At 41.0% G+C, this 27396-nt stretch overlaps 1 protein-coding gene across 2 annotated transcripts in view; it reads right to left on the bottom strand.

Moving 5' to 3' along the window:
* mgat5 (alpha-1,6-mannosylglycoprotein 6-beta-N-acetylglucosaminyltransferase) overlaps positions 1-27396 on the bottom strand; it is a 102779-nt gene that overhangs the window by 24493 nt on the left and 50890 nt on the right. For both annotated transcript variants that reach the window (XM_082525061.1, XM_082525060.1), the window contains exons 6-11: positions 24281-24352; positions 21411-21572; positions 18471-18640; positions 17863-17997; positions 11115-11248; positions 303-436 (exon numbers count right to left, since the gene is read on the bottom strand). In XM_082525061.1, coding sequence (XP_082381187.1) covers positions 303-436; positions 11115-11248; positions 17863-17997; positions 18471-18640; positions 21411-21572; positions 24281-24352 — 807 coding nt within the window. The remainder of the gene's footprint in view (positions 1-302; positions 437-11114; positions 11249-17862; positions 17998-18470; positions 18641-21410; positions 21573-24280; positions 24353-27396) is intronic.

Genomic DNA, 27396 nt, shown 5'->3' on the forward strand with positions numbered 1-27396 from the left:
GTTCAAAGAGTTTCACTGCAGAGCTCTCAGAGGGCTGACAATGGGTTATCCTTGGTGCATTGGGCTTCTCTGGCATGCTTAGTGAAGTCTGTCCCTGTCATCTTCACAGGGAGGACATACATATCTAACTTTGTGCCCATTTGTAACTGTTAAAAAGGTGGAATCTGGAGGTGTATAGACACAGTGACTGCAAGCAGTGAATGTAGATCATAAACATGTGCAAAGAAAAACATAAAGGCACATATAAGTAACAATATAAATGAATTTAAGTTTAATATAAGAGCATTTAAAGATGATGTTACCTTCCAGAAGTTGTCCACCTTGCCATAGACTAGTGACTGATTCTGTCTCTTAACGTCATCGATGTGCTTGATGTCACTGGCGTTGAGGTGCTGCTCCACAACAAAGCCCAGGAAACTGTTGTCTGGGGTGTGAGCTGCGACAGAACGGGGGAAAGAATATGTGAGCAATTCTACAGAATTGGTGTCATTTGTACCTGACAAAGGTCAGCTTTGCATTTACGTGTAAAGCTTTTTTGGTGCCATGTGACATCTATCTTTGTCAGCACACCACGTGGCATCGTTCAACATTAACCATGAGACTTCATTGTTAACTGTCCTGAAAACCTGAGACTGACTGACTGAAAGACCACGTGCACCTAACAATAACTAAACAATAAATTTTATTTAGAAGACTCTGATGATGTCACTGCATCAGGGCTTGAATATGAAAAACAAACAAACAAACAAACAAACAAACAAGGAGGACGATAAATGTTTTAATTTCTCTAAAAATAAAACACACTTAAATTGATCAGAGGTGAGCTCTGCCGGGAGAGAGACCAGCGAACACTGCATCCTGGTTCCTTTCATTCCACTTCTACTCAGCGTTGAGTGCGGCGCCTGAAGCTGGCAGCGTTTTACCTCACTAGCATCTGCCTTGTAAAACAAGTGTGAAGACAAGGGTTTGGAGCGCGGACAGGAAAGGCTCAGTCAGGAATTAAATGGCCTAATAACATCATTTAAAACGAAATAACGGAGCACTACAAAGCAGCCCGTGCCTTCACCTCTGGAAGCGAACGGAGCGAGGTTGTGTTGGGGAGGCGGTTGGCTGTGCATTTGTGGTTTGAGCTGGAGCTCCGGGAGGCCACTGCGGTCAGAGCTTGTTCTTACCGCAAGCTTATTACTACAAAGGCAAACTGAGGTCAGTCAGTCAGGGGAGACGGAATGAGCTTCAGGGCAGTAAATAAGGGAAAGATTGAGAGAGGAATTCAACTACCTGCCAGCACTTAAACAACTCAAGTTCAAGCGCTGCAATTAAACTGTGGATTAATAATACTTTATGTAACATGAAGGAATATATTGTGACTTTTGACACGTGATGGCAGGAATACAGAAAGCATGACTTTTCTCAGTTCTACAAGTAAAACTGACGTGTTCTTTGTCATGGTGATGGGTGGATTGGTAAGCATCCCGCTTAAGAAAGAGACAGTGTTTGCTTTTGCCATCTCACCGGGCAGGTCACATATTGGCTCACGCTTGATACGTTTAGGCAAACAAAAAAAAGAAAAGGGAATGGCTATGCAGAGTAAAGCAACAGTCCACGCAACTCCTGAACGATGGCAAAAATATGCAGTCACATCCTTTTCTGCAATGACTTGAAAAGGGCGCAAGGAGACAGCAGTTGTTACGGTCTGCCTGAACATAAAGCAAATACAGATTTCAAAGTTTCCATGACTGTGCTGAAATATTTCATTTGGGACAGTCATCACACGCGCCTCACCCGTTACACGTCAAACTCTTCACTTTGGGGAGATGCACAGTAAGCAGCTTATTCTTTGGGCAAAGTGCTGCTTGGCGAGGGTAGAACACTATCATGCGATTTCAATTCCTGTCTATTACAGTCAAAACTATTGCTCTTCACTTCCCAACATGAAAACACAAAGGAACCTTTGACCCAACATTACAGGTGATTCACTTTGTGTGAGGAGTGTGGGAGAGTGCAATAACGTGGGAGTAGCTGTTGTGGAGATATTGCCACGTCTGTACGAGGTGTCAGTGTGGGAAGGAGTCAAGCGCCACTCCCACAATACACAGTGTAAGGTCAACATAAAATTGCTGATAAGCACCGATCTCTTTAAGACTAGAGCCCTTCCCTGTGACATTTAAAGGAAATTTGACAATAGATGGAAACTGCCACATCCCAAAGACTTAAAATTCAGGATTTCACATCCTGTTACTTCAGTTGTGACCTTTTTGTGTGTTCATTTGTGAGTCAGTCAACATTATCTGTGGATTATCCCTTTAATCTCTTTTACTCAGCTAACTGTCGTCTGTGGGAGGGAAAGAATCAGAGAATAAAATGTATATTTTTGATCATCGTTACTGTGTTACGGTCATTGTACTGCTCCTTGTTTATTGGTGTAATCCTTTAATCCTTTGCATTTATGTTTCCTGAGTCCCTTCCTTTTTAATGTCCTCCTATATTTATGGGCTCAAAATGTGGTCATAAATATTTTGTACTTTTAAATCAGTTTTGTATGTGTAAAAAGAATTTGTGTGTGTGTAAAAAAGATTTGTATGTGTAAAAAGAATTTGTGTGTGTGTAAAAAAGATTTGTATGTGTAAAAAGAATTTGTGTGTGTGTAAAAAAGATTTGTGTGTGGACTGTGTGGACAGTTTGAAGCTGGAGGATCTCTGTGTAAATGATAGAAGCTAGGTCCCGTAACTTTCAGCAGTTGTTGAAAGGATAACGTTGTGTTATATCAGTGGTTAGAAATACCATTATTACTTTAGGATTAGTTTAACACAAAGTCAGGGCTGACCCGGGACCATGGCTGTGAGTCACAGTGGGCAGCATAAAAGTCCTTTCACATCGGACGCAGGATGTGCTGCTAATGCTAACTAAAAGCAAAGGATCCAGAATTTGTTGCGCTGGCTGCTGGGCTCTGTGGGTTTTTGCAGCAGCTCTACCTGTACTAGATGCACCTGCTGCTTGTCTTTTCTATCTCTGACTTTATGTCCTCTACAAGAGTTTCTGGGTTTTTTTTGCTAGTTCTTCAAATGTTCAATAAAAACATGTATGCTAATTCATAACAAAGAAAGCTTTGTAATGAAGACCCCCCCCCCCTCCCCCGCGGTCCGCAGTGCTGTTGAAAAGGCTGTGGAAGTCCCTGTATTAAACACGTAGACCTGTGACACACCACCAACCTCGGACGACCACAGACTGTTTTCCTTCGTGGTGATGAAGGAAAACGCTGGGTTGGCATGTAAAAGGGCATTTATTCCCTTCAAAGACCTGCAGTTCAAAAAAAGCGCCCCTCCGACAGCCAAACCCATCTGTTCTCTGATTGGATTGTTACATTTGTGATTGACATGACCATTGAACAATCAGATGAAAGGAAGAAAAATAGGGTCAAAATTCGTACAAAATTTGGCATTAGTAACTTGCAGTCCACACACAAATCTTTTTTACACATACAAATCCTGATTTACAAGTACAAAATATTTATGACCACATTTTGAGCCCATATACAGGGTGGGCCATTTATATGGATACACCGTAATAACATGGGAATGGTTGGTGATATTAAAGTCCTGTTTGTGGCACATTAGTATATGTGAGGGGGCAAACTCCTGAAGGTGGGGGGTGACCATGGTGGCCATTTAGAAGTCGGCCATCTTGGATACAACTTTTGTTTTTTCAATAAGAAGAGGGCCATGTGACACATCAAACTTATTGGTAATGTCACAAGAAAAACAATGGTGTGCTTGGTTTCAACGTAACTTTATTCTGTCATGAGTTATTTACAAGTTTCTCTTTGTTCACAGCCATTGACATGTCGAAGAGGTTAACACGTGAGGAGCGGATCGAAATTGTGTTGATATCTGGTGAACGCAGTAACCGGGTCATTGCAGCAGATTTCAGTGCAAGACACCCTACGAGACCACCCATCTCCCATGCTACAGTTAGCAAACTGCTTGCTAAGTTTCGTGAAACTGGTTCAGTGTTGGATTTGCCAAAATGCGGACGCAAGGAAACTGTCAGTAATGAAGAAACATCAGTGGCTGTCCTAGCTTCATTCAGCAAGAGCCCACAGCGTAGCACTCGCCGCATGTCATTGGAGAGTGGCATTAGTCAAACATCCCTTCGGCGGATATTAGCTACTCACAAATGGCACCCTTACAAACTCCAGCTACTGCAGCATCTCAACGAGGATGATCCAGATCGGCGCACAGAATTTGCAGAATGGGCAAAACAAAAATTGGAACAGGACCCTCAGTTCACGCTGAAGATTTTGTTCAGTGATGAGGCAAACTTTTATGTGAATGGTGAAGTTAACAAACAAAACCACCGCTATTGGTCTGACACTGACCCACATTGGATGGATCCCTCCAAGACTGTTGGAACAACAAAAGTGATGGTTTGGTGTGGTATGTGGGGTACAACGATAGTGGGTCCATTCTTCATCAATGGAAACCTCAAGGCCACTGGATATTTGAAATTGCTACATGATGATGTGTTTCCCTCTTTATGCACTGAAGCTGGCACGTTCCCTGAGTTTTTCCAGCAAGATGGTGCACCGCCACATTATGGGTGCCAGGTCCGAGCATTCCTAGATGAACAGTTTCCTGGAAAGTGGATTGGTTGTCGTGGGCCAGTTGAATGGCTCGCAAGGTCTCCCGATCTGACCCCCTTAGACTTTTATCTTTGGGCTCATCTGAAGGCAATTGTCTATGGTGTGAAGATACGAGATGTGCAGCACCTGAAACTACGGATGCTGGATGCCTGTGCGGGCATTTCTCCTGCGGTGTTGCTATCAGTGTGTGAAGAGTGGGAGAAGAAGGTTGCATTGACAATCCAACACAATGGGCAGCACATTGAACACATTTTATAAGTGATCAGAAACGTGTAAATAACTCATGAAAGAATAACGTTACGTTGAAACCAAGCACACCATTGTTTTTCTTGTGACATTACCAATAAGTTTGATGTGTCACATGGCCCTCTTCCTATTGAAAAAACAAAAGTTGTATCCAAGATGGCCGACTTCTAAATGGTCACCACCCATCTTGAGGAGTTTGCCCCCTCACATATACTAATGTGCCACAAACAGGACTTTAATATCACCAACCATTCCCATGTTATTACGGTGTATCCATATAAATGGCCCACCCTGTATAGTCCCTCCAATCCTTCTTTTACTTTACTTCCTACTTTTTTTTGCAAGTCAGCTGCTCACTCTCTCTGTTTATACTTCCCTCCTTTGTGTTTTTCCTGCCCTCAGTAATGTTTTGACTAAATTTACATGTGCCTTACTATCCATGTCCCTGGAGTGTTTAATTCAACTGATTTGCCACTTAACTCACGTCTTTTCACTCTGTTTGTTTATACACTCGCTCCCCTTATCCCCAACTGGTCGTGGCAGACCTCCTTGAGCCTCATATTGTTAAAATGGAGTTTTTCCTTCCCACTGTCACCAAGTGCTTGCTAATAGAGGATTGACTTGATTCCCAAGGTTTTCTTTGTCCTATTGTAGGGCCTTTACCCTACAATACAAAGGGCCTTGAGTGACTGTTGTTGTGATTTTGCACAATATAAATTAAATTAAATTGAAAGTATATTTAGTCGGGCTGTGATCTGGTGTCCTGTTGGCTGCTGAACATCTTCTCTGTATTTGGAGCTACTTTACAAACATTGTTACCGTCGTGACAGTAAAAGATTTGAGAAAGCAGAAACATATATTTAAAGTCATTGACAGCTGTTAGTGTAGAAAGGATAACAAAGCTTGGTAAAAGCTAGATTGGAGAAAACCTTGGAGCAGAGGTCAGTCTTCATAATTACTCCAAGAGCTGATTGACGACAAATCTCATATTTAACATTATATTTAAATACGTATTTTAATATAATGTATTTTTACATAGTCAGATCCAAAAAGATGCCCACTCAGATGATAACAAGAGACTATGATGGTTTTCTAATGCCAAAGAGGCGGAGGTGTCCTGAGAACTTGGAGGAGACTGAACTAACACTCTTCCATCAAACTGTGTAAACAGGACAGGCTATTAATTAGTGTTCAGCCTTCTTGATGCACTTGGTAACAGATGCTTCTTGTCCCACAAGGGCCGCTACTCAAAATGTCACTCAACTTGCCACAGCATCATTCGCTATTAGCTAACAAACAGCCTGGGAGGACAGCGCTGTCGGAGAAGCACTTGCTCTGAGCGCCAGAGGTGAGGGAGCAAATTTGCTTTCTAAGGAAGCCTAGACTTACTCTGTTAGATTAGCAGTCAATATAGGACTCTGAGGAGAAAGATATCTTTCTGGGATATTTATTGCCTAAAGAAGCAGTAAGATCTCAGTAAATTCTGACTATTCGTCATCGTACAATGGCTCCTGCACAAAAAATATCAGACAAATGTAATCCCAAATTATAAACTAGGGATTATGTGATTAGTGTTGGCCCAACAAGAAACTTTTATTCTGCTGGCCAGACAGAACTGCAAAAATGCAACATCAGCGCTTAAATCTCAGACGCTTTGAAAAACCTACATCAAAGACTTCAGGGTCTTACAGCATCTCTGAATGGCCCTGAAGGGGGAAAATAAACAAGCTACATCTGCAAGTTTGAGATTTTAAATCTCGAGTAGAGTTTGGATCTTTTTGAATTCAGTGAGGAAAACTGAAAGGGTCCCTAACAGCCTTTCTTTCTCAGCATATTCTATTTAGTGTGATTGAATGGAAGGATAACATTAGGAAACCATTAGTATAAATTGATACAGCAGGTCTGCAAAGTAAATCTCTGCTTCTTAGTTAGGTGTTCTTTAACTACCAACCACTTACAGTATAGGCAGAACAGAACGAAATAGCCATATTTGCGTTTCTCGGCAGCATTCCTATATTGTCTGAAGCTTCTCCTCCACTGATATTATAGAAATCCACTACAATCAATCTAAATGATCATCTGTAAAGGTTTCAAATGAAGCAGGGTAAGAACACACTGTGAGGCGCTGAATTACATCAAAATAACACCCTCAGTGTCCCCTTCACTGCGAGCATTGCTAAACAGAAACAGGCACACGGATTCTACTTGTCAGGAATTACATTTTCTTGTCAGGGACAAACATTTCAAAGTAATGCAAATTTCGTTGTACATGTCTAATGACAATAAAGGTCTATTCTATTCTGTTCTATCCAAATCTATTTTGACATAGCGACGTGGTGTGATAAAGTATTTAGCCCTCTTCCTGGTTTGTTATTGTTTTATTTTACCAAACAAATTGTAATTTTACACAAAGACAACCTGAGTAATTCCAATCATGCTGTTTTTAAATGATTTTTTCATTAATTAGGGAAAAAAATTGTCCAAATCTACCTGGCCCTGTGTGGAAAAGTAATTGTCCCCTAACCCTAATAACTGGTTGTGCCACCCTTGGTAGCAAAAACTGCAATCAAGTGTTTTTATGATAACTGGTGATGAGTCTTTCACATCTTATTTGCAGAATTGTTTTAATTTAGCATGAATTGCCTGTTAAAGGTCGTGCCAAGTCCAGGCTTTGATTAGTCCACTTTAAAACCTTCATTTTGGTGTTTTTTGGGCAATTCAGATGTGGATGCCTGGTGTGTTTCACATCATCGTCCTGCGTAACCCAAGTGCTCTTAAATTTTCAGACGGTGAACTGAAGGCCGGACACATTGTAAGTGGTCCAGGTGGTAAAACAGCTAAGCAGGCCCAGACAATCACACTACCACCACCATGTTGGTATGATGTTCTATTTATGAAATCCTGGGTTAGTTTTACACCAGATGTAACGGGACACAAAAAGTTCAGCTTTTGTCACTGAATGTTTTTTTTCTGATGTGCTTCCCCTCATAAACAGGACGATTTGATTCATTTACTGCACAGCCACTATGGCCTAACCGCTGATTAGAGGAGTCCAGCTATGAAGCTGAGAGTTTTTCCTCTCATCATCTTGGTATTTTGAAAATGAATGTAATGAGCAAGGAGTGGCTTTGACTGATAAACTGCACGTCATCAGCTAACGGCTTGTGATTGACAAGTTGTTAGCCAATGAGCCAATCAGCTAACCCCGGATAATCCTCCCTTCTGATACTGACTGACTGGAAAAGCAGGTGCGCTGGTTTGACCGAGGGCTCTCGTTTCATTGTTGTAAACAGATGCTCTTGTACTTTTGATGCCATGTAAAGTAGGCGTGCTGAGAGGGAAAGTCAGAGAGCAAACAATAGATTAAAAGAAATACTTAAGACAACATGTGTGGCAGCGCCATTATCAATCAAAGCTCTCAGGGCTCTCCCGGCCAAGCAGACATCAGGGTCAATTACGTAGTTGGCAGAGGTTCAGAGATAAATGCTATCATCTGCTACATTTGACCTCTGACCAGTATTAATCATGATTTCCATGAAGGATTAAACATTCGGTAGCAGAGCAACACAAAGGAAACTGGGCATGAACATACGGTGGATAAGAACCTATTATAGTGAATGCAAATCTGAGGGATCACCACAACACAGGAATAGATGAGCCTCGCTGCATCTGAAGGCTTTCTTTTTGCTTTGTTAAGCAAGAACAAGAAATGTGCTCAACAATGCAAATTACTTATCCTTGCAATGTTTAACCAATTAATAAAATCCCCAGTAGCGTCAGCAATGTTAAGTGATTTAAGCCCAGAAAAAAAGAGATCTAAAGCCTGGCTATACTCAATCTATCTGCAGTCACTTCAGGCCTATGTAACTTACAAAAATGTGGATTTCTAAGCTGATGAATCCATGAATAAATTACACGTGAAAGACACTAATCCTGCAAACATGAATTCAGATAAGTTGTATTGCCACTTTTTCCTCTCACTGCACTTAAACATGACACTCCTTTTGGCTACATTTTCCACTGCAGAGCTGGGAATACGTCATGGGGGGACACACCTGTTGGCGTTGCGTAACACTGGATCACCACCTCACTTGGCTCACTGTTGCTACTTGTGGAGGAGCTGGTTAGGCCTTTCAGAAAAAACAAAAAACCTCCCCATCTCTCTGTCTTTTTAAAACCTAAAGACTTCCAAACAGCAAACGCAGCTCATCTCATTGCTTCATCCTCCATCTTTTTTCTCTATTCTTTAATAGAGCGACAAAGCCCCGCCCACCTAATAACAGGCTGCTCCGCTACCTGGCTAGCTGAACACAGCAGCTGTTGTGTTTTTGTTATTTATGTGAGACGGTGCACATCCTGGGATGCGAGACAAATTTCACAAGTTTTCCCTGACAAAGTGAAATCAAATCAAATGTCACTCTTTTGCGCTGCATGGATCTACATAATTATTCCGTCAAATCTTCAGATCTTCCGATTATTAATGACTCGTGTTAGGATACACAGCCTATATGAATACAATTTGTACACTAGAAAACTCTCTCTGCTTTCCCAACTCTGAAATAGATTAATGAGTTCATTTGGTCTTGTCTTATTGACCACAGGCCACACACTCCCAATCCCCCCCTAGCCAATGATTTATCCTTATAAATGAACCAATCCGAATCTAGCATAAATTATCGAGCCGAACTCAATTACTCCGCTGTTACATCTCCCTTCAATATGTGACACGGAAAAACAGTTTGATACAGCAAGAAATGCGAGTAATCCATTTCAGAGGAGTTCTGACTGTTGGGCTATGAAGCTGTGTTCACACTCTGAAGAGCTAATCTGAATCACCATGGTTACAGATTATGTTTAGCAGTGAAAATCAGTACTTCTTAGAGAGCATTTTAAGACAATGAAAAAGTCAAAATAAGGTCACAAATGTTTTGGCTTTCAAGTTAGTATTAAGCCTACATTACTTTCTTTTCATGCAGGAAAACTGAAATTAATATCAACAGGAAAATGTGGGCAACTATAAGACTTTTTAGAACCTTTCTTCATTTTAATTCAAGGTTTAAAGAAATAAACTAAAAATAATAACCCAAAGGAACGCTGAGAAACTCACTGAAACGATGTGAAGCTGACGACGCCACTAACTGTAAAGCTAAAACAACGTGATGAGCAACAGCAGCTCCATATGCAAAAACAATGTGTGCATAATGTGAAAATATTAAATGTTCAAAGTTTCAAACAGCAGACTTCAGCCTGAAGGCCGGTGTAACGCAGCACAATGCGGGGGGGGGGTTGTTGTTCTTGTCTCTCATGTCTAGAAGTGAGGCAATTCTGTGGTTTTAACACTCAGCCCTACTGCTGTGCACTTGTTTCACCAGCGATATCATCTAACCCAGCGACTCTCGACTGGATTTTGTGCAAAGGCTCCAGTGTTTTATGAGAAAGACATACCCTATTCAGTGCACAATGAGCTATTCAGGTGCAGTGGCATTCTGGATAGCTCCAGGCCTCACCTCGCAAACGGAGGATTTGTAGGGGTAACATTTCACTTTCTCTTAGCTATGGGGAAAAGGTCAGTACTCCGGGGATGCTGGCTCCCTTTCCTGCCGCCGCTCATCCGTCTCAACAAATGCGGCTGATTCCAGTTACACAGTGATCCCACAGCAGGAGCGATGCGCCCACACACACACACACACACACACACACACACACACACACACACACACACACACTACGTCCTACATTCATAATCACAGCAAAATGGAGAGCTGAGTGCCTGACCTCTTACTTACTAATCTGCTTGATGAGATTCCATTAACTCGCACTGTCCTGGATGCTCAGAGCGTGTTTTATGCCTCTTCTTTTTACAGAAACTTCAACATCTAACTGACCTGTAGACACAGATGACAGCCAGGAGTGCTGAGCAGTTAAACTGATTTATGTTGCAAGCGGCCTCCTACGGCAGCTTGACTTTATTTAAACAGCAGTGTGGGTCACTTGGAGAGGTGATGAAATCTTTCATGTCTTAGTGTAAAGAAGACCAGTGTTATTCTCAAACACTAACATTCTTAGATGCACATGATTATCCTGCTGGCTCAGAGATGATGGGTTTCATTACATTAACTATTTTATAAATCCTGCATTCAATCAAATGGCTACAGCTTTCTAGTCCTCTCAGCGACCGTTAACAGTCGGCTTTGCAGAGAGCGGGTGTGCTTAAAATCTGCCGACTTACGAAACATGGTGTTGAACTGCTGCGGGTTGAGGTTCCACTTCCCCCAGGGCGTCTTGTGGCCCTTGGACTGGGCATAGTGAGCGTGGTTGAACTCTGGCTCAGTCCCAAATGAATCCAGCACCCGCAACATGCACCTGTGGAAAAACAAAACAAAAACACACAAGTTTAGCTCAAGAAATAAATGCTGAAGTTTTTGTGTTAGCTTTTGAATGACACTATATTTAAATTTGGAGCTTTAAAAAGCTAAAAACAGTCTTTGTCATGTCAGCGCTTGAGACACATATCATCCATGTAAGAAAATGAAATCACAAATATAAATCCTCAGACTATGATACTGAGGTTTGTTCTGAAGGTGTGGCTGTGAGGGAACATCATGGCTGACTTAAAGGTCACAGTGTGGGATTAATTAGACCAAAAACCAGGGGAGGGAATTGTAAAGCACTTCCTGACCTTTAGTGAATGCACAGCACGGAGTTAATCTCCACAAACAGATATCTGCATATAAATATGGAGAATCTGTAGGAAAGAAACAGTTTTGGCCCTAGAAGCTTTCTGGTTTCCAGTTGTAGTGTGAGTCACGACTCAGCAGACTACACCTGCATGCAAGTAAACAGTCTGTGTGGAAAGCAAAAGAGGGGGGCTCACTGCTTTTATTACCTTCTTTTAAATGTATTTGCTTCAGTGTTCTCATTATAAACAATGCCTGGTACATGAAAGAAGAAGTGTTGGTTTAGATATCACGTATACATTATTTCAATATCGGGTAGCTACACAGAAGTTTCCAAAACAGCGATCATTGGTCCCAGAGGCTAAATCGAGTCAATGATACAGACTGTATAGAAAAGATGGATGTGGCCAATGTGATGTTATTCATTGGTTTTTAAGCCCGAGTTGGCATTTCAGCAAATGCCATGTCATTTATTTATTTATTTTTTTTAGAGCTAAACACAAACATATTGGACGCACTCAGCTTGACAAAGCTACTTGCTAATTCAGAGAAAGCTAACGGGTCAACCACGCGAGTAAAAATAGGACAGCAGCTTCCTCGTATCAACAAAAATGAACAAACAAAAACAAAAGCATTAAAAAAACAACAACTGGTGGCTACATGCTGACTGTATTGAATTTTTTCACATTCTATGACTGATTGTAACTTGTGGTGACTACATGGTTGCCCAGAGCTTGATAGCATTGCACACTTTCGCCACTTTTAATTGCGATTTCACAGGTTGCCTGAAAGGAAACAACCTTTCTGCAATCGCTCCAGAGACGTTTTTTTATGAATGCAGACATAATTCCAACATGTAACTATCAGTCCAGATGTAATTGTAATAGCCATGTGAATCTGAGTTAAATGTGAATTTCTGTCTATGCAGACAGCAACAGATATGTGATTGTTGATGATGTATCACAGTTAATTGTTATATTATCAGAAACATTTTGCATCTAAACGCAATTCAATGGCAGATTGAAAGCAGACTGACTCTGTCTTATAGGAACACTTATGTCACATTTAGTGACAGTGTTGGTATGCCAGACAATTTTGCAGGAAAAAAACAACTTAACTGAGAACTTAACTTTATATTAGGGCAGCACGGTTCTCCCCGTGTCCATGTGTGTTCTCTTTGGGTACTCTAGCTTCCTCACACAGTCCAAAGACACAGAGTTACTGGGGTTAGGTTAATTGGTATTTCTAAATTGCCCATAGGTGTGAATGTGAGTGCAAGTGGTATCTGTGTTAGCCCGGCAACAAACTGGTGTTACCGCAGTTACCGCAATACTAACAATAATGCAAAATGTTAAAAATTATAGTAACATTGCATTGTGGGGTATTTCCACCTCTATTATTTGGGTTCATTTTTCATTAGTTAGGCATAAAAAAATCATTGAAAAACATAAAAATTAATATCAAGCTGCTAATCTTGTCCCCACTGACTAAACCCCCCTTCCTCTTTAGACTGCTATGTTCTGGTGGATTTTCTCAGAGGTAACTAAAGTTAAGTGACTTTCACTTTTTGGTCATGGTACAAAACTCAGCATTAATAACTATGATAACAAGAAGCCAGGTGCATATATGGAAGACACACAACCACACACACACACACAGACTTTGATTCAGTCACTGATTGCCTCTCCGCCCACCCAGACGCTGTGCAGCTGGCTGTGTGAACTGTGAAACACCCTGGGAGAGTGAGGAGGTTGGAAACAGATTCGCCAAGAGGAAACTTTAAAATGAAAGCAGCACAACAACATGCCCACATGCTATCTCTAGTCACTCCAGAGGAAAACAACCCTCATCCGTCCCTGGTAGATATACCCTTAACAGATGGGGTAGTGCTGCTGGAGCTGTAAAACGGTGTAAATATGGCTGTAGCGAGGCCCATGAGTTGTGGGCGTCATAATGTGGCAGGAGATGAGGCTGTTTAGCTGAAGAAGTATGTACTTGGTGATACTCGCTGCTTTATTTCAAGCTGGGCTATTATTGTTTTTGTTTTTTACAGTATGAGTCCGATTTCCCCATAAACACCAGCCAAATAAATAAATTATGATGATCGCTATAGTAAATGTCAGTTTCCTCTCATATCATGGTTATCTCAGATGCGACACAAACACATCCAACAAACACAGTCAGTGAAACATTTGGTCTTCAGCTGATCTATCTGACGGTCTGTTACAGGTCTGCACATGCCTGAAGCTAAACACAAGAGCTGAATGATAAACAGAGATATGAGTTAATGGTTTGTCTAATAAAAACGTGAAAATTGTAACACTCTTAACTAATTGTTATTATTTTGGGGTCCCACTGGCTGTGAACCATTAATGTTCCTTTATAATAACATAGGCTCAGTTCATCCTTTAGTTCACTGTATCCAGTAAATATTAGGCCATAAAGTAATCGCTATAACATTTCTGACATGCTAAACAAGCTACAAACTGACCTAGTAAGAAGAAAGACAACTAGTTTGATTTTAGTTTAATTTAGCTACCTGTGTTGAAGCTGTACACACAACATTACAAATGATATCAGGATAGAAAAACCAAAATGCAACGCTGTCGCCCAGTCTATGATTGTGTCCCTCGATGTTACACAGTGTTATCAGATTAGGATAACATTAGCAACCCAGTCCTGAGATAAGATTATGACCTGCAGCCAGTCTTGGTAAATTCTTGTAAGGTATATTTTGTTAGACTCAGCCTTTATTGTCTCACTCAACACAAAGTTGAGTTAGTTTGACTCAGTAAGGTCTACATTTCAAATGTTAACTGAAGTAAATGTGAAAAACCTGTTAAGTCTCGATTTAAAGACTAGATGTTTCCATAGATACCACAAATTCTTGACAGTGGCTGTGTGTGAACAATGCTACGATGGCACGCCAAAAATGTCAACATCTATTACCTACATGTTTCTATTTAAGGACTTGCAAGTCATACCTCTGCACTGACACAGTAGAGAAGGTAAACAACAGCATGAGTCACAAAAAAAACAAACTTGCCTACAAAAAAAAAGTTGTCAAAACAATAGAAACGGCAAAATAAATTGAACAAAGGAAGAAACAGGAAATACTTGTATCAAGACTTGAGTCTTTTGTCCCATGTCTTTCACCTCAACCCCAAACAGTTGTGGCAGATGACTGCTGTTTCTTCCTGTTAAACGGGAGTTTTTCCTTCGCACTGTTGCCAGCTGCTTGCTAACAGCAGGTAGTCTGATCGCTGCGGTTTTTTCTTTATTATTGAAAGGTATTTACCTTACTACCTTGAATAAACAGGCTGCTCCCTCGCCACAGGGCTCACTACAGCAGGTGGCTCTGCATGTCTAATTTGTCACAGATTTAAGCTGGACTCCCTTCGTGACACAACCCCAGTGAGGAACCATGTCTCTAGCTGGAACTAAACCAGTGACCTGGAGCGAACGTGTTAACCACTAGATCCCTGGAAGCGTGTCTGATTAAGCAAGGCGATGAAAGTATTAAATTAAATTGAACGATAGGCAAACACCTGTTCTAGTTTTTACCAAGAAAATAACAACTTGGAGTATTTTCATTACAGAGTAGTATGAAACATAAAGACTGATGGCAGGAATAACAAAACAGCAATCACAAACAGCTTGGACAGACTTGTTTGCTTTGTCCCATCACAGAAAAAAAATATGTGTTATTATTAGAGTTTATTGCTTTTAAGAATTTGGGGTCTTAAATGAAAAACAAAAAACAAATCTGGCTTCTTCTGTACATCGGGTACCTCCCTGCATGAATATAAAGAAAATAAACGGGATTGTGGGATTCTCAGGCCTTAAAAGGAAGAGATATTATTTCCCAGACTCTAAGGTTACACTTAGTGGAAAATAACTTTTCAGCCTGCACTCCAGGTCTTCTTTCACAAAAGTGCATATGAAGTATACAGTGACACAAAGCGCTTTGACATAACTGTTCAATAATGGTGGGAGAATTAACACCAATAACATCATCTGGACCTTAATTATACCTGAGGCTAAGCCAATTTCCTCAGGGCATAAAGTGAGCGGATGCAGGTTAAAGTGTTCAGTCTCACACAAACAAAACCTGGTGACAAGCAGGAGGAACCGACAGAGCTATTACTGCCCCAGAGTTATTGTTCCTTCTTTTTTCCTGTCAGTCGGCGCTGACAGGAGGCTCTTTTCAAAACAAACCGGGAAGGCCTAATCTACAGTCCTCAGTGGAGCAGTTGGGGAGACAGAATAGAATTGGTCACAACATCATGAACAACAGCTCCTTGGGCCTTTTGGGAAATTGTGGCAATGTATGAGCAGAAAATAGACTCTTTGTCACAACGAGTGCCAGACAAACCTCGACCCAGCGACATGTGCCTACGTGAGGGAAGCTGCTGGCAGCCACAGTTGGCAGCAGTGGTGTCCAGATTTTTACATGAGGAAAGAGAAATGATATGAGAGCCCTCGATAGCTATACATGATATTTAACTGATAGCTATAACAAAGTAAATGACATGAAATCTAGTTGTTTAATGTGACCGATTTTATTTTCTCATTAATATTAAGCCCGCTGAGCCAACACACAAGCATGCTGTTTTATGTCTTACTTTGGGATGATTGTTAGAAATCATAATATAAGTTAGCAAGCTAGCAACTTTTAAACTTCTGAAAGTAAATATTTAACTGTAATACATCAGACATCTCTACTTATGAAGGATCGGTACCGATATTCGGTGCCGTAATTGCACTGGTTCTGACATAAACGGTAGTAACCAGACCGAAAAGCAGCGCACATTCTGGTGCTTTATTTCAGTGTTTTTTTTCTTGAGAAGTCATACACTTTGGATTCTAGCCAATCATTTTACCTTTCCAAGGATAGTAAGCGGGCCCAGGTATGTACGTTCTTTTAGAGCAGATCTACAGATTAAAAATGCCCAAGGCGAAGTGGTCAAAAGTCTGGCTGTACTTCACAGCAAAAGATGCAAACTCAGCAGCCTGCAACAAGTGCTTTAAGGTGATACTGTGCAAAGGAGGTAACTCCTCGAATCTGAAGAAACACCTGCTGACGCATAGCGTTTTTTTAAAAGCCGAGAAATGCACCGTATTTGATAGCTTGCTGCAAGACCTCACACCGAGCACATCTACTGTGGGTGGGTTGCCTGTTATCGAACCCGAGTTAGCAACATCCCCCAAGAACCCGAAGAGGAGAGTCCTGGCCCCTAGCCCTGTCAGTGTAGCAGAAATGATGACGGATGATGATGGCAGCAGCAGCCGTTCTTTTCTGGGCGAGTAGCTTAATGTTGTTCGTGTGTAATTTACGTTGAGTAGGCTAACCACGTTATTACATTAATGCATGTAAGGTGAACTAGCAAACACTGTTGTAGTTACATGCGGCTGTCTTCTTGTTTGATGGCAGATACTCCCTTCATGTTGTATCAACAGAAAAGGCTAACTTGGTTATCATTTTGCAGAAAAAAGAGACTGCTAAAAATAAAAACATAAGAGGTTTTTGGACAAAGTTTGTCTTCTCCATTCTTTAAGCACTGGTTCGAGCACTGTTTAAGCACCGGCACCGTTTCAAAAGTACCGGTTTGGCACCGGTATCAGATAAAACCTAAACGATACCCATCCCTACTTATGAATGATTTTTAGAAATCACAATATATTATTTAAGGACACAAGCTAGCAAGGTAGTAAGCTAGCAGCTTTTAAATTTGTACACTAAATATTCTACTGTAATACATGTTTTTCTCCAAGATTTCTAGTCGTGTTTGAAATAGTCTTACCATTCACAACATATAACACATATGTATACTCTGGAATGATTTTTTTTTTTTTTACAAATTATAATGCATTACTGGAAAACACTACTTAGGAAGCTAGCAAGCTAGCAGCTTCTAAACTTCTGGAGCTTAGCAAGTCAAGAAATTTTAAAAGGAAATAATCTTCTTCCTTCTGGCACCTCCAAGATTATCAATCTGCCTAGGTGTACGCCAAAGGCAACCTCTAACTTGGAAGTGCCCAAAACTGCTGCAGTTCCTCTAATGTCCACTTGAGGTTGGTTAAAAGGCCCAGCTTTACTGGATTAAAAAGCATGTTTGCGACATGGTGGTGCAAAGCACTTCGGCCTTTGTAGCCAAGGATGGAACGAGCCATATGGATGTAAATCCTGGATCCAAATCCCACAGTGTTTACGTTCATGTAGAAACCTGACAGTCAACACAAGGTGATGTAGAAAATGAAGTTTAATGGCCTTCAAATGTAAAATACAAATATACTTACTGGTAGTGGACCCAGGAAGGCCCCAGAGTCTTCTTAAACTGGGTCAGACCCACGATGTCGATGTATATAAGCTCTACCACTTTATCGCCCTGTGTGGGGCAGCTGGATTTGTTTCCCATAACCTTTCGCATGATCCTGTAGAAAAAAGAAAAACAACAACTCTGATTCAGCAAATTGATCCACATGTCAAACTAGTCAGCAGGCAGCCACTGCATTTAATTTTACTAGGCAGGCCATTGATCAAAGCCAAGCACGTATACAACAGAGAAAGGAATCTGTCAAACTCAGGATTAAGGATTGTGATTTGGTTTGGAAATTTTGTCTTACCATCATCATCATCATCATCATTATAATAGAAAAAGACAAACAACTTTGTTTAGTCAGACTGCTGACAGTTCATAATGTGAGCTACTACAGGAGTTTTAAATAAGTTTACACTTTGTAAATAAGATTAATACTAATGTTAAAGGTGTTGGTTTGACTATACAGAGAATTATACCCATATAGCTGCCTTTTACTCAATTATTTATGAACGATCATCCTCCACACGAGTGTTCTTAACATCAGTCCACCTTAAATAGACAGTTTAATAATAATAATAATCTTACTCTTTGAGCTCATTGAGGGAAGCAGAGATGCGAATGTTGTGGCCCAGCAGGTACAATGTGGTTATGAGGTCACTCCACTGGACCAGCTCCCCCAGTGGGCCCCCACTGAAAGCATTTTCTGCAATCTTGAAGCCTGACTCCTTGGTCAGCAGACCAAGATGGACCAGGATCTGACGGAGGAGAAAATAGGAAAATAAAAAGTAAGTGCAGGAACTAATGTAGCGCAGCTTTTCATTTAGAAGATGAGAATACTTTTTAATGTTTGTGAATGTGGAATAAAAGGGCGATCATAAAGTTTATGAAAGACAGCAGTAGAGCAGGGCGATATGGCCAAAAATACTTATCACGATATATATTTGAAAATTTGCGATAACGATATAACTGACGATATAATTGATGCGAGACAAAATACAACTCCACAACATTACTAGCGCAAAAAGACAACCTTCCATTTATTTTCACTTAAACAAGAAGCTGGTTTTTATGTACATTAAAGCTTTATAAAAATGTAACAGTGCAAATGCAAATTCCTTGCTGAAAGTTTAACCAAAAGACATTTCCAGTAGAAATGGGCTGACATATCCTGAGCATAACCATGTATAATATCCACTGAAGTTAAAAAGAGGTGCTTTGCAACATTAAACTGCAGTGTGCAGTACGCATTTTTCGGACCATAAGGTGCACGGGATTATAAGGCACATTAAGCGAAACAAAGCAGTCAGATAAATCAAACTTTATTAAACTCATTCTTCTTGCTTCCTCCACTTCTGTACCATTGATTCATTAATGTTGAATTCTCTGGCAGCTGCTCTATTCCCATGTTGTTGCAGTATATTAATGACTAACCTCATATTGTGGATGGATTATCTCAGTTGTTCTCCTGACTGAAGTTTGGTCCGTTTACAGCATCCTGCCATGCGATTGCATTTGTCTCTAACTATCAGGAACCTTAACGTTAACTTTTATAAGTGGAAAAGTGTTAGTGTTCGTCCTCCAGCTTCACTGTTTATGTTATGCTAACATAGCTGTGTCGCTAGCGATCACGTAGCACATCATTATATACCAGCTAGCCCAACTTCAGTAACCCTACAAATGTCACTGCTGTTTAGTTTCCTGTCTTCATTTATGTTGGAAGTGATAGCAGAGCTGTATGTTTGAATTTTTTCAGAAATCTCTCAGTCAGAACATGCAATATCATGCTTAGGTAACTAGCGAAACTAACGAGCTAACTTCCGCTAGTTTCCTGCTAACTTCTAACTCCGTTAAATGTAATAAATTTTGTTTTCATGGATGCCTGGAAGTTAAACTTCATAGTTACACCTGGTAAAGCAGCAATGCTGATCGTTTTATTAAAGATGAAAGAAGTTTTTAACTCTCAGTGATGCTGCAGTGTTCGTTTGACCAGAAGCATACGGAGTTTAGGACCCAGATTACTCCCAGATTTAAGAGCATCTTAGTCCGACAAATACGACAATAACGACGGCCGCTTGCATGTTCTGCAAAAAAATGTGCTTTGTCGTGTATCTGATGGACAAACACCAAACCAGTTCCACATCACTGAAGTTGCACCATTTTTACAAACCAATTCTGGTTCATCTGTTTCACTCAACAATTGGCCATGTGCGTATGAAAACAAAGGCACTGCGCATGCGCGTGTTACTCATATTCTATCGCGATATTTCATTTTCCTATCGTTGCCTAACATTATACCGGTATTACCGTGAACGGTATAATATGGCCCAGCCCTAGACAGCAGTGACTGAGCCATTTCTTTCTTTCTTGTTTTGACTGTTTTGAGCCACCGTAGCCCACAAGAAGAGTGGACAAATAAAAGACACGTTACTGGTTTCCTATCTAAAATAACTGGTTAGATTATTAAGAGTGCAAAATGTTTACAGTGCTCATTATAATAAGAGGTTTTGCTGTAAAAGCAGTTCTAGTTTTTCCTATGCTGACAGGTGAGCAGTGTCACATGCTGAGAAAACGCACACAACTTAAGTAAAACATGAACACACAGGATGGTTTTCAGCTGCCGAGCGGGAACATAGTGTTCCACAGTGGGAGCTGAAAGTAATAGAAGGCTTTGTTTGAAGTGACCAACACACATTTCACTGCTGACAGCGTGAATTCCTGAACAAATCAGAAGCTGAAATTATCACGAGAAACTGTTCTTTGTCTCATTAGAGACTGAACAGATTCAACAAAGTGGGTGGAAAAAAGCAACGGCCGGGTAAGATCGTGAGATTTCTTGTTTCTTGTACTCTTGAGTTTCACATGAAGGGGACGCTGCCTCACTTCAGCACCACGGTATCAAGGGAGCACGATGTGAATTATTCAGAAGGGCCAAGGGAAGTGTGCAGTTATTCAGAGCTGGGAGCAGCTTCTAGCTTGGGACACAATGGAATATCTGTGTCAGTCCTTTCCCAGCATCAGCTCTTCTCTGAGCAGAAGTGAGGCGGTCTACAAGTGTGTCAAAGTGTGTTTGGGTGTATATCGGTATTGGTATACATAAAGGTGGTGCATTCATTTCAACTGGCTGGTTGAAAGCTAAAAAAAAGCTGCATCCTGCTGACTTTTAGGTAGATAAATATTAACATTTCACTTATTCAGCTAGAATATTTTTCTGAAAAGCACCAGTCTTCCCTTTTAGCTGACTAAACTTGGGAGTTTCACTGCATACTTTGGTATTGTGCCTCCATCTTCTACATATAATACACAAACAGGACACTGAGCTCACAAAAGCTTTTCATCCATTACTCTGAACGCTGTCTAGAGGGCCTTTCCTGGCAGAGAGGAAGTGACACATTTATGTCGGAGCCTGCAGTTACTCTTTACAAAACAACTGTAGCACAAAAAACAAACAGCTTCTTTTCGTCCCTGAAAACAAAACCTGAGTGGACAAAAGCTCCGGCAAACTACATCATCATCTGTCATGCCCACCTTCTTCTTCCGCCGCTTGCCCAGGTTCTGCTTTGCAGCCAGCGAGCGGATGGCGCTGACCCACGGCTCGGCCATCCGTTTGATTCTCAGCATCATCCAGCGGAACTCCTCCCGTTGTGACATCATCCGGTAAAGCTCCTCGAAACTGGTCCGGATCTCCGCCTGTGTGGAAACGTGGACACAAGTACAGCGACTGTAATCTGATAACGTGTGCGTGTTGGTCCACAGAAAACATGAATATCAACTTCTTTAAAATCTCTCATCAAGACAGTGATTATGTTCACTTTGTTATCTGCTTCACTTGTGTTTCTTCATGGCTGCTTGGTTCTCCTGCTGCAAGAAAATCCCAAAGCAATCTTTAAAATTTTATCTAATGTAATTCAGAATTTGCAATATTGCCTTCCAAGTTGCCAAAGGCTTGTTTTCTTGGAGTGAGCTCCACTAATACAAGATCCCCAGCTCAACCCCAGCACTGTGTAGCTACGATTAAAAGGTTTATCCAAAGTGACTGAGTCTCGCATTGTATCTCCTTGGATCGGCAGATGGATTAAACGGATGGAGACAGAAAGGCGGAGCTGGTCTGCGGAATAGGGGGGTGGATGAATGACTGGTGAATCTGGGCTTTAATGTGCCCTATTTGTCCTTTTTTTTTTTTTTAAAAAAAGAAACAAAAATCTTATACAGTGAGTTATAAGTACATATAGTGAATTGAGAAAGCACTATACTGTAGTTATGGTTACGGGAACATCAGGTGCTGAAACATTTGGAGCGCCAAGTGCTCCCTGTTACAAACAAATGTCTAAAGGGAGAAGAGGAAGAAGGCTTAACTGTGCAGGGTTTGATGATGAGACATACAAAGCACAAAGAAGGATCACTGCTACTTTTTTTCTGGGGGCACAGATTTCAAGAGACGGGACATCGTCATCAACTAAATGTTTAATAAAAAGGTTGTGAAGCAAAGCGGCTCATGCTGTGAAACGTCTATCTGCATGTTAGTAATCTTGCCTCTGTTGTGAGACTGCTGACTAACTGCTAGTCAAGCTGAAGGATGGAAATAAATGTGAGGTCACAGACGGCCACGGAAAGGGAAATAGTGTAAACACATTCAAATATCACCCCGTCTCATCTGAATATGACGCTGAGCAGAGTAATGTGCTTTGTCACATCTCCCTCCGCTCTCGTCTTTCTTTCCCTTTTCCCTCTTAACCCTCAACCAGTTACAGCAGATGGCTGCCCCTCCCTGAGCCTGGATCTGCAGGAAGTTTCTTCCTGCTAGAAGCCAGTTTTTCCTTCCCACTGTCGCCAAGTGCTGGTTTTCTCCAGAACACTGAAGGGTCTTTCCCTTCCAGTATAAAGTGCCTTCAGGTGATTGTTGTTATAATTAGGTGCGATATAAACAAACCTGAATATAATTTTTAGGAAAAGAAGTGAAGCTGTGAGTGAGGCGGCACTAGTGGGAGAAAGATAGAGTGCTAAGGAGAAACCACAGTGCCATTACTAGCTGCTAAGGTGGCTGAAACAAGGTTGTAGCGAGGCATTAGCATTCCTCATCACGACAGGAAATCGCTTGCACGGATTGAAGCTATTAAAATCTGTGCCTGAATTAAAAACTCCAAAGCCTGTCAAATGGCATGTCCCCGCTACTGATGGGTCAGTGCTGTTGATGCTTCCAGAGAGGGGGATGAAGAGCGCTTAATATCGATTCACCCAAAGCAGAGGAAAAGGCAGGGGGAGGGGGAAGATACAGTAGACTTTGTACAAGCCAGCAAGCAAGCTCTGTAAGTGGGATTTGACTGAGCTACCGCATTGGCACAGATGCAAGATCATTATTTCAGATTTGACCCATGGTTCCATCACTCCGGCTTTCGTCTTCTAGAGGCTAAACATACCTCGATAGCATAAGCTATCATAAGCTATCGAGGTATGTTTACAGTTCAGCTCAGCCCGTTTGCTCATTCGCTGGCTCGATTTTACTTTGATTGGTTGTAAAGGCAGCTTGAAAAGCAAACATTTTAAAATGTTAGCTATTGGTGGACAGTTTTTTATTGTTATGAGACTTGCTTTCACCTGACTACCAGTTCTTAGTATTTTAATGTATATTACTGTCTGCTCTGCGGCTAACGCTAAGCAACTGATATACAGTGCTGAAGAGAAAAAAAGCATTTGCCTGCTTCCCGATTTCCTGTTTTTTGCATATGTATCACACTTATACATTTGACCACATGTGTGCTTAATTTTACTAGCCATTCATTTCAATAGAGCCTATCTGACAAAATGAGGTCAGCTAAAAGGAACAGATCATCAGTATTGGTTCAGTAACTTGCCTGAGAGTACTTCGGCAACCATGCTGGAGCAGCCAGCGATCAAACTGCCAACGTTCTGTTTAACCGATGACCTGCTCTACCTGCATACAGAAACCCCTTATTTCTTAATATGAAATATCCTATAAATGAAGCATAATGGAGTAGGTCTAAACATGTAAGGAAAATTAATCCTAATGATAAAACTTGCCATCACGCATACAAGTATCCATGAAATCCATTCAGTTAAATGGACCACAGCTATGGCATCTGTGTTGTAATGCGACACCCGAACAACCCCGGCATAACGGTGCCTAATAGATATAGGCCGACCAAGTAGATTTTTTTTAATAGTGAGCAACTGCAACTGGTTACTCTCACACAAGCCTATTTTTATAACAACACGAGGGGTTAGTAGCGAGGGGAGACTATTATCTCTCCTGTCTGAGCAGTAGCTCGTGATGTGAGAGCCTCTGAAAGGTTCATCTCGAAGGGCAGCTGAAGTAGTTCAACGGTCCATTGTGTTTTCAGTTTACAGTTAACAGGAGATGTGTGCTGTTTTTCTCTCACCTGGCCTCTCTGGTCCATTTCTTCATTCAGGGTCTTGGCTCGCCAGGGCAGACGAGGACACCAGTTCTCCACCTACGGAAGAAGCCCAAAACACCTGTTCAGTTTACAGCTTTGTTTTTTTTAACCTTTTATCAGACATCCACCGGAACCGTGACACACACACACACACACACACACACACACACACACACACACACACACACACAGAAATGTCAATATACAAACTTTGAGTACATTAGCACAACTCTTCACTTTACTAGAGATGTAAATGGACCCTGCTGCTGTTCACTGTTGCTAAACTTGGCCTACTAAATGCCAAGAAGCAACTGCAGGAATCCTCTCAAGTTCATATATATGTGATTATATAACACTTTTCTTCAGCTCTTTGCATTAGACAGCAACTCAAGACAATTTAAAATACTCCTCTTACTTAGAAAGCATTTAATGGATTGGCTGTATGTTTCCAGCATCATTACTGCTTTACATTCTCGACACGACGGTTGTGCTACTGTTCCTCCATTTTTAGAGGTAGAAGCTTTGGCCTTCAAGCTCAACGAGGTTTCTCTCAAACCTAATGGATTCCACTAATGTCCATCTCGCTTCTATTCCCATACCGACCAAGCCAGCTTTCTGCCTTCTTTACCAGTCGACCGCTTTCAGCTCATATACAAAATTCATAAGAGGCTGCTGACCTCTCTGAATCTGAAATCCTACTTTTCCCAAAAATATAACGCCTCAAAACAAAACAAACATGGAAGAGCTCTCTAGTTGAAGCTCAATTTCCAACTTTAGAATTAGATGATGAGACAAATTTAAGGAAAACTCGTCCAAGAGAAACGAAAGGCTCGCTGATCAAACGTAATCAGCTGCTGTGATCTGCGGAAGATCTTTGAAATGAGAAATCAGAGCGGAAGTTTAATGTGAAGCAAAGCTGGGGGTTTTTTAGGTTTTTTTTTTTTTTGGGGGGGGGGGGGGGGGGGGGGGCAGACTTTAATTAGAATTAAGGAAAAGATTAGCTCTGTCGCTACAAAACGAGTACATGTCCGTGTTTGGGGCAAAGATAAATCATGCAAAAAATTGAAGGTCTGAAAGTGTCCCTTGAAGGAACTCGTCAATAATGAATAATCCCTCCACCGTGGCTTTTTCCCCCTATTTGCCGGGACTGAAGTGAAGTCATTCTGAATCTCTTTTCATATGCTGCAAACTCATCCCTTGAAGGAGTGCCTCGCACATTACCACATCACCCCCCTCCCCACTGAATCATCTCCTCGTTCTCCCTCACCGTCCTCCTCAACACACTAATTTGCTCTCATGAAAAATAAAATCCCCCTTTTTCCTCTACTTATTTTTAGCACTTCATTCTTTTGTGATCACTCTCAGTTTGCAGGAATGTTGTCAGGCCACTCTGGGTATGCAGTATCCATTTTTTACTGGTTGTCTGAGGTTTTTTGCAGCTCTTATCGTACTTATTGAATCCAAAGAGAACAAACCCAAAGCACAAACCAAAAATATACCGCAGAAAGAGACCATGCAAGCAGCGGGAAAATAGATCAAGCAACTGCAGGTTTCTGAAAAGAATGTAAGACTCTTCATTTTTCGAATATATGCAAAAAACAAGAATGTTTCATCACAACGTTCCTCTGCTTTTAAGGGAACCTGTTATGCGTTTCCTTATTTTATGCAATGCCAAGCAAATCCTATTTGATACATGAGCTTTGAGACCTCTACATCATTGTGATTTTTATGACTTTTTGAGACATATATACAATAATAGTAATAATACATATAGGGCTGGGCGATATGGCCTAAAATTCATATCGCGATATAATTTGAAGCACGTGCGGTAACGATATATATCGTGATATATTCTTTTCTTCTGTATAACGTATTTTCCACACTATAAGGCACACTTAAAATCCTTTAATTTTCTCAAAAATCGAGAGTGTGCCTTATGTATGAATTCTGATTTTACTTACTGACTTTGAACTGATTTCTGCGTGCAGAAATCTGTTAAAAAATGTTTTAGTACAACTTTGGTAAGCCGCACTGCTTGATGGATTGTCAGAGCATTACGGCTGCCGTAGTGGGGAGCTTCGCGGAGTAATCTGGGTCCAAAACGCCGTCTGCTTCAGGTCCCAAAGTCAAACGAACACTAAGAGTTAAAAACGGTCTAAATTCTTTCATCTTTAATAAAATCATCAGCGTTGCTGCTTTATCGGGTGTAACAATTAAGTTTAACATCCATGAAAACAGAATTTATTAAATTTAACGGAGTTAGAAGTTAGCAGGGAGTTAGCTCGCTAGTTTACACCTAAACATTTCATACCATCTTCTGACTGAGACTTTTGAAACTAATTAAAACGTACAGCTCTGCTACCACTTCCAACATAAATGCTGGAAACGTTTGCAGGGTTACTGAAGTTGGACTACCTGGTATATAATGTTGTGCTACGTGATTGCTAGCGACACAGCTATGTTAGCATAACATTAGCACAGTGAAGCTGGAGGACGAACGCCAACTTTTTTTCCACTCGATAAAAGTGAACGTGAGGGATTCTGGTGGTCAGGGACAAATGCAATCGCATAGCAGGATGCTATACACGGGCCAAACTTCAGTCAGGAGAACAACTGAGATTATTCATCAACAATACGAGGTTGGTTATTAATATAGTGCAACAACATGGGAATAGAACAGCTGCGAGAGAATTCAACATTAATGAATCAATGTTACGGAAGTGGAGGAAGCGAAGTTTTTGGCTTTCCCCATATTTCAAAAGTGCTTCATCTCTTTGCTATGACTGTCGCCCGCCATAATTTGCAGATGATAATGGTTTTAGCTGCTGCGATGCTTTCGACCAAAACAGGCGCAGCTTGATGACATCATCAACATGCGCTATCGCGATAGAGCGGTATAGTCAAAGTCTCTATCGTTGGCCAAATTTATATCATTTCTATCGTATATCGTTTATATCGCCCACCCCTAAATACATATTATAATATTCAAATAAGACACAAGCACTTGCTACAGTAAGGAATACTTGTTGCACAAAAATGCTGAATGTAGCAAACATGAAACAAATGAAAACAAATTTTTTGTTTTGCTTTATTTGTCAGTA

This window comes from Aulonocara stuartgranti, assembly GCF_965226115.1.
Source record: "Aulonocara stuartgranti genome assembly, chromosome: 23".
Classification (NCBI taxonomy): Eukaryota; Metazoa; Chordata; class Actinopteri; order Cichliformes; family Cichlidae; genus Aulonocara; species Aulonocara stuartgranti.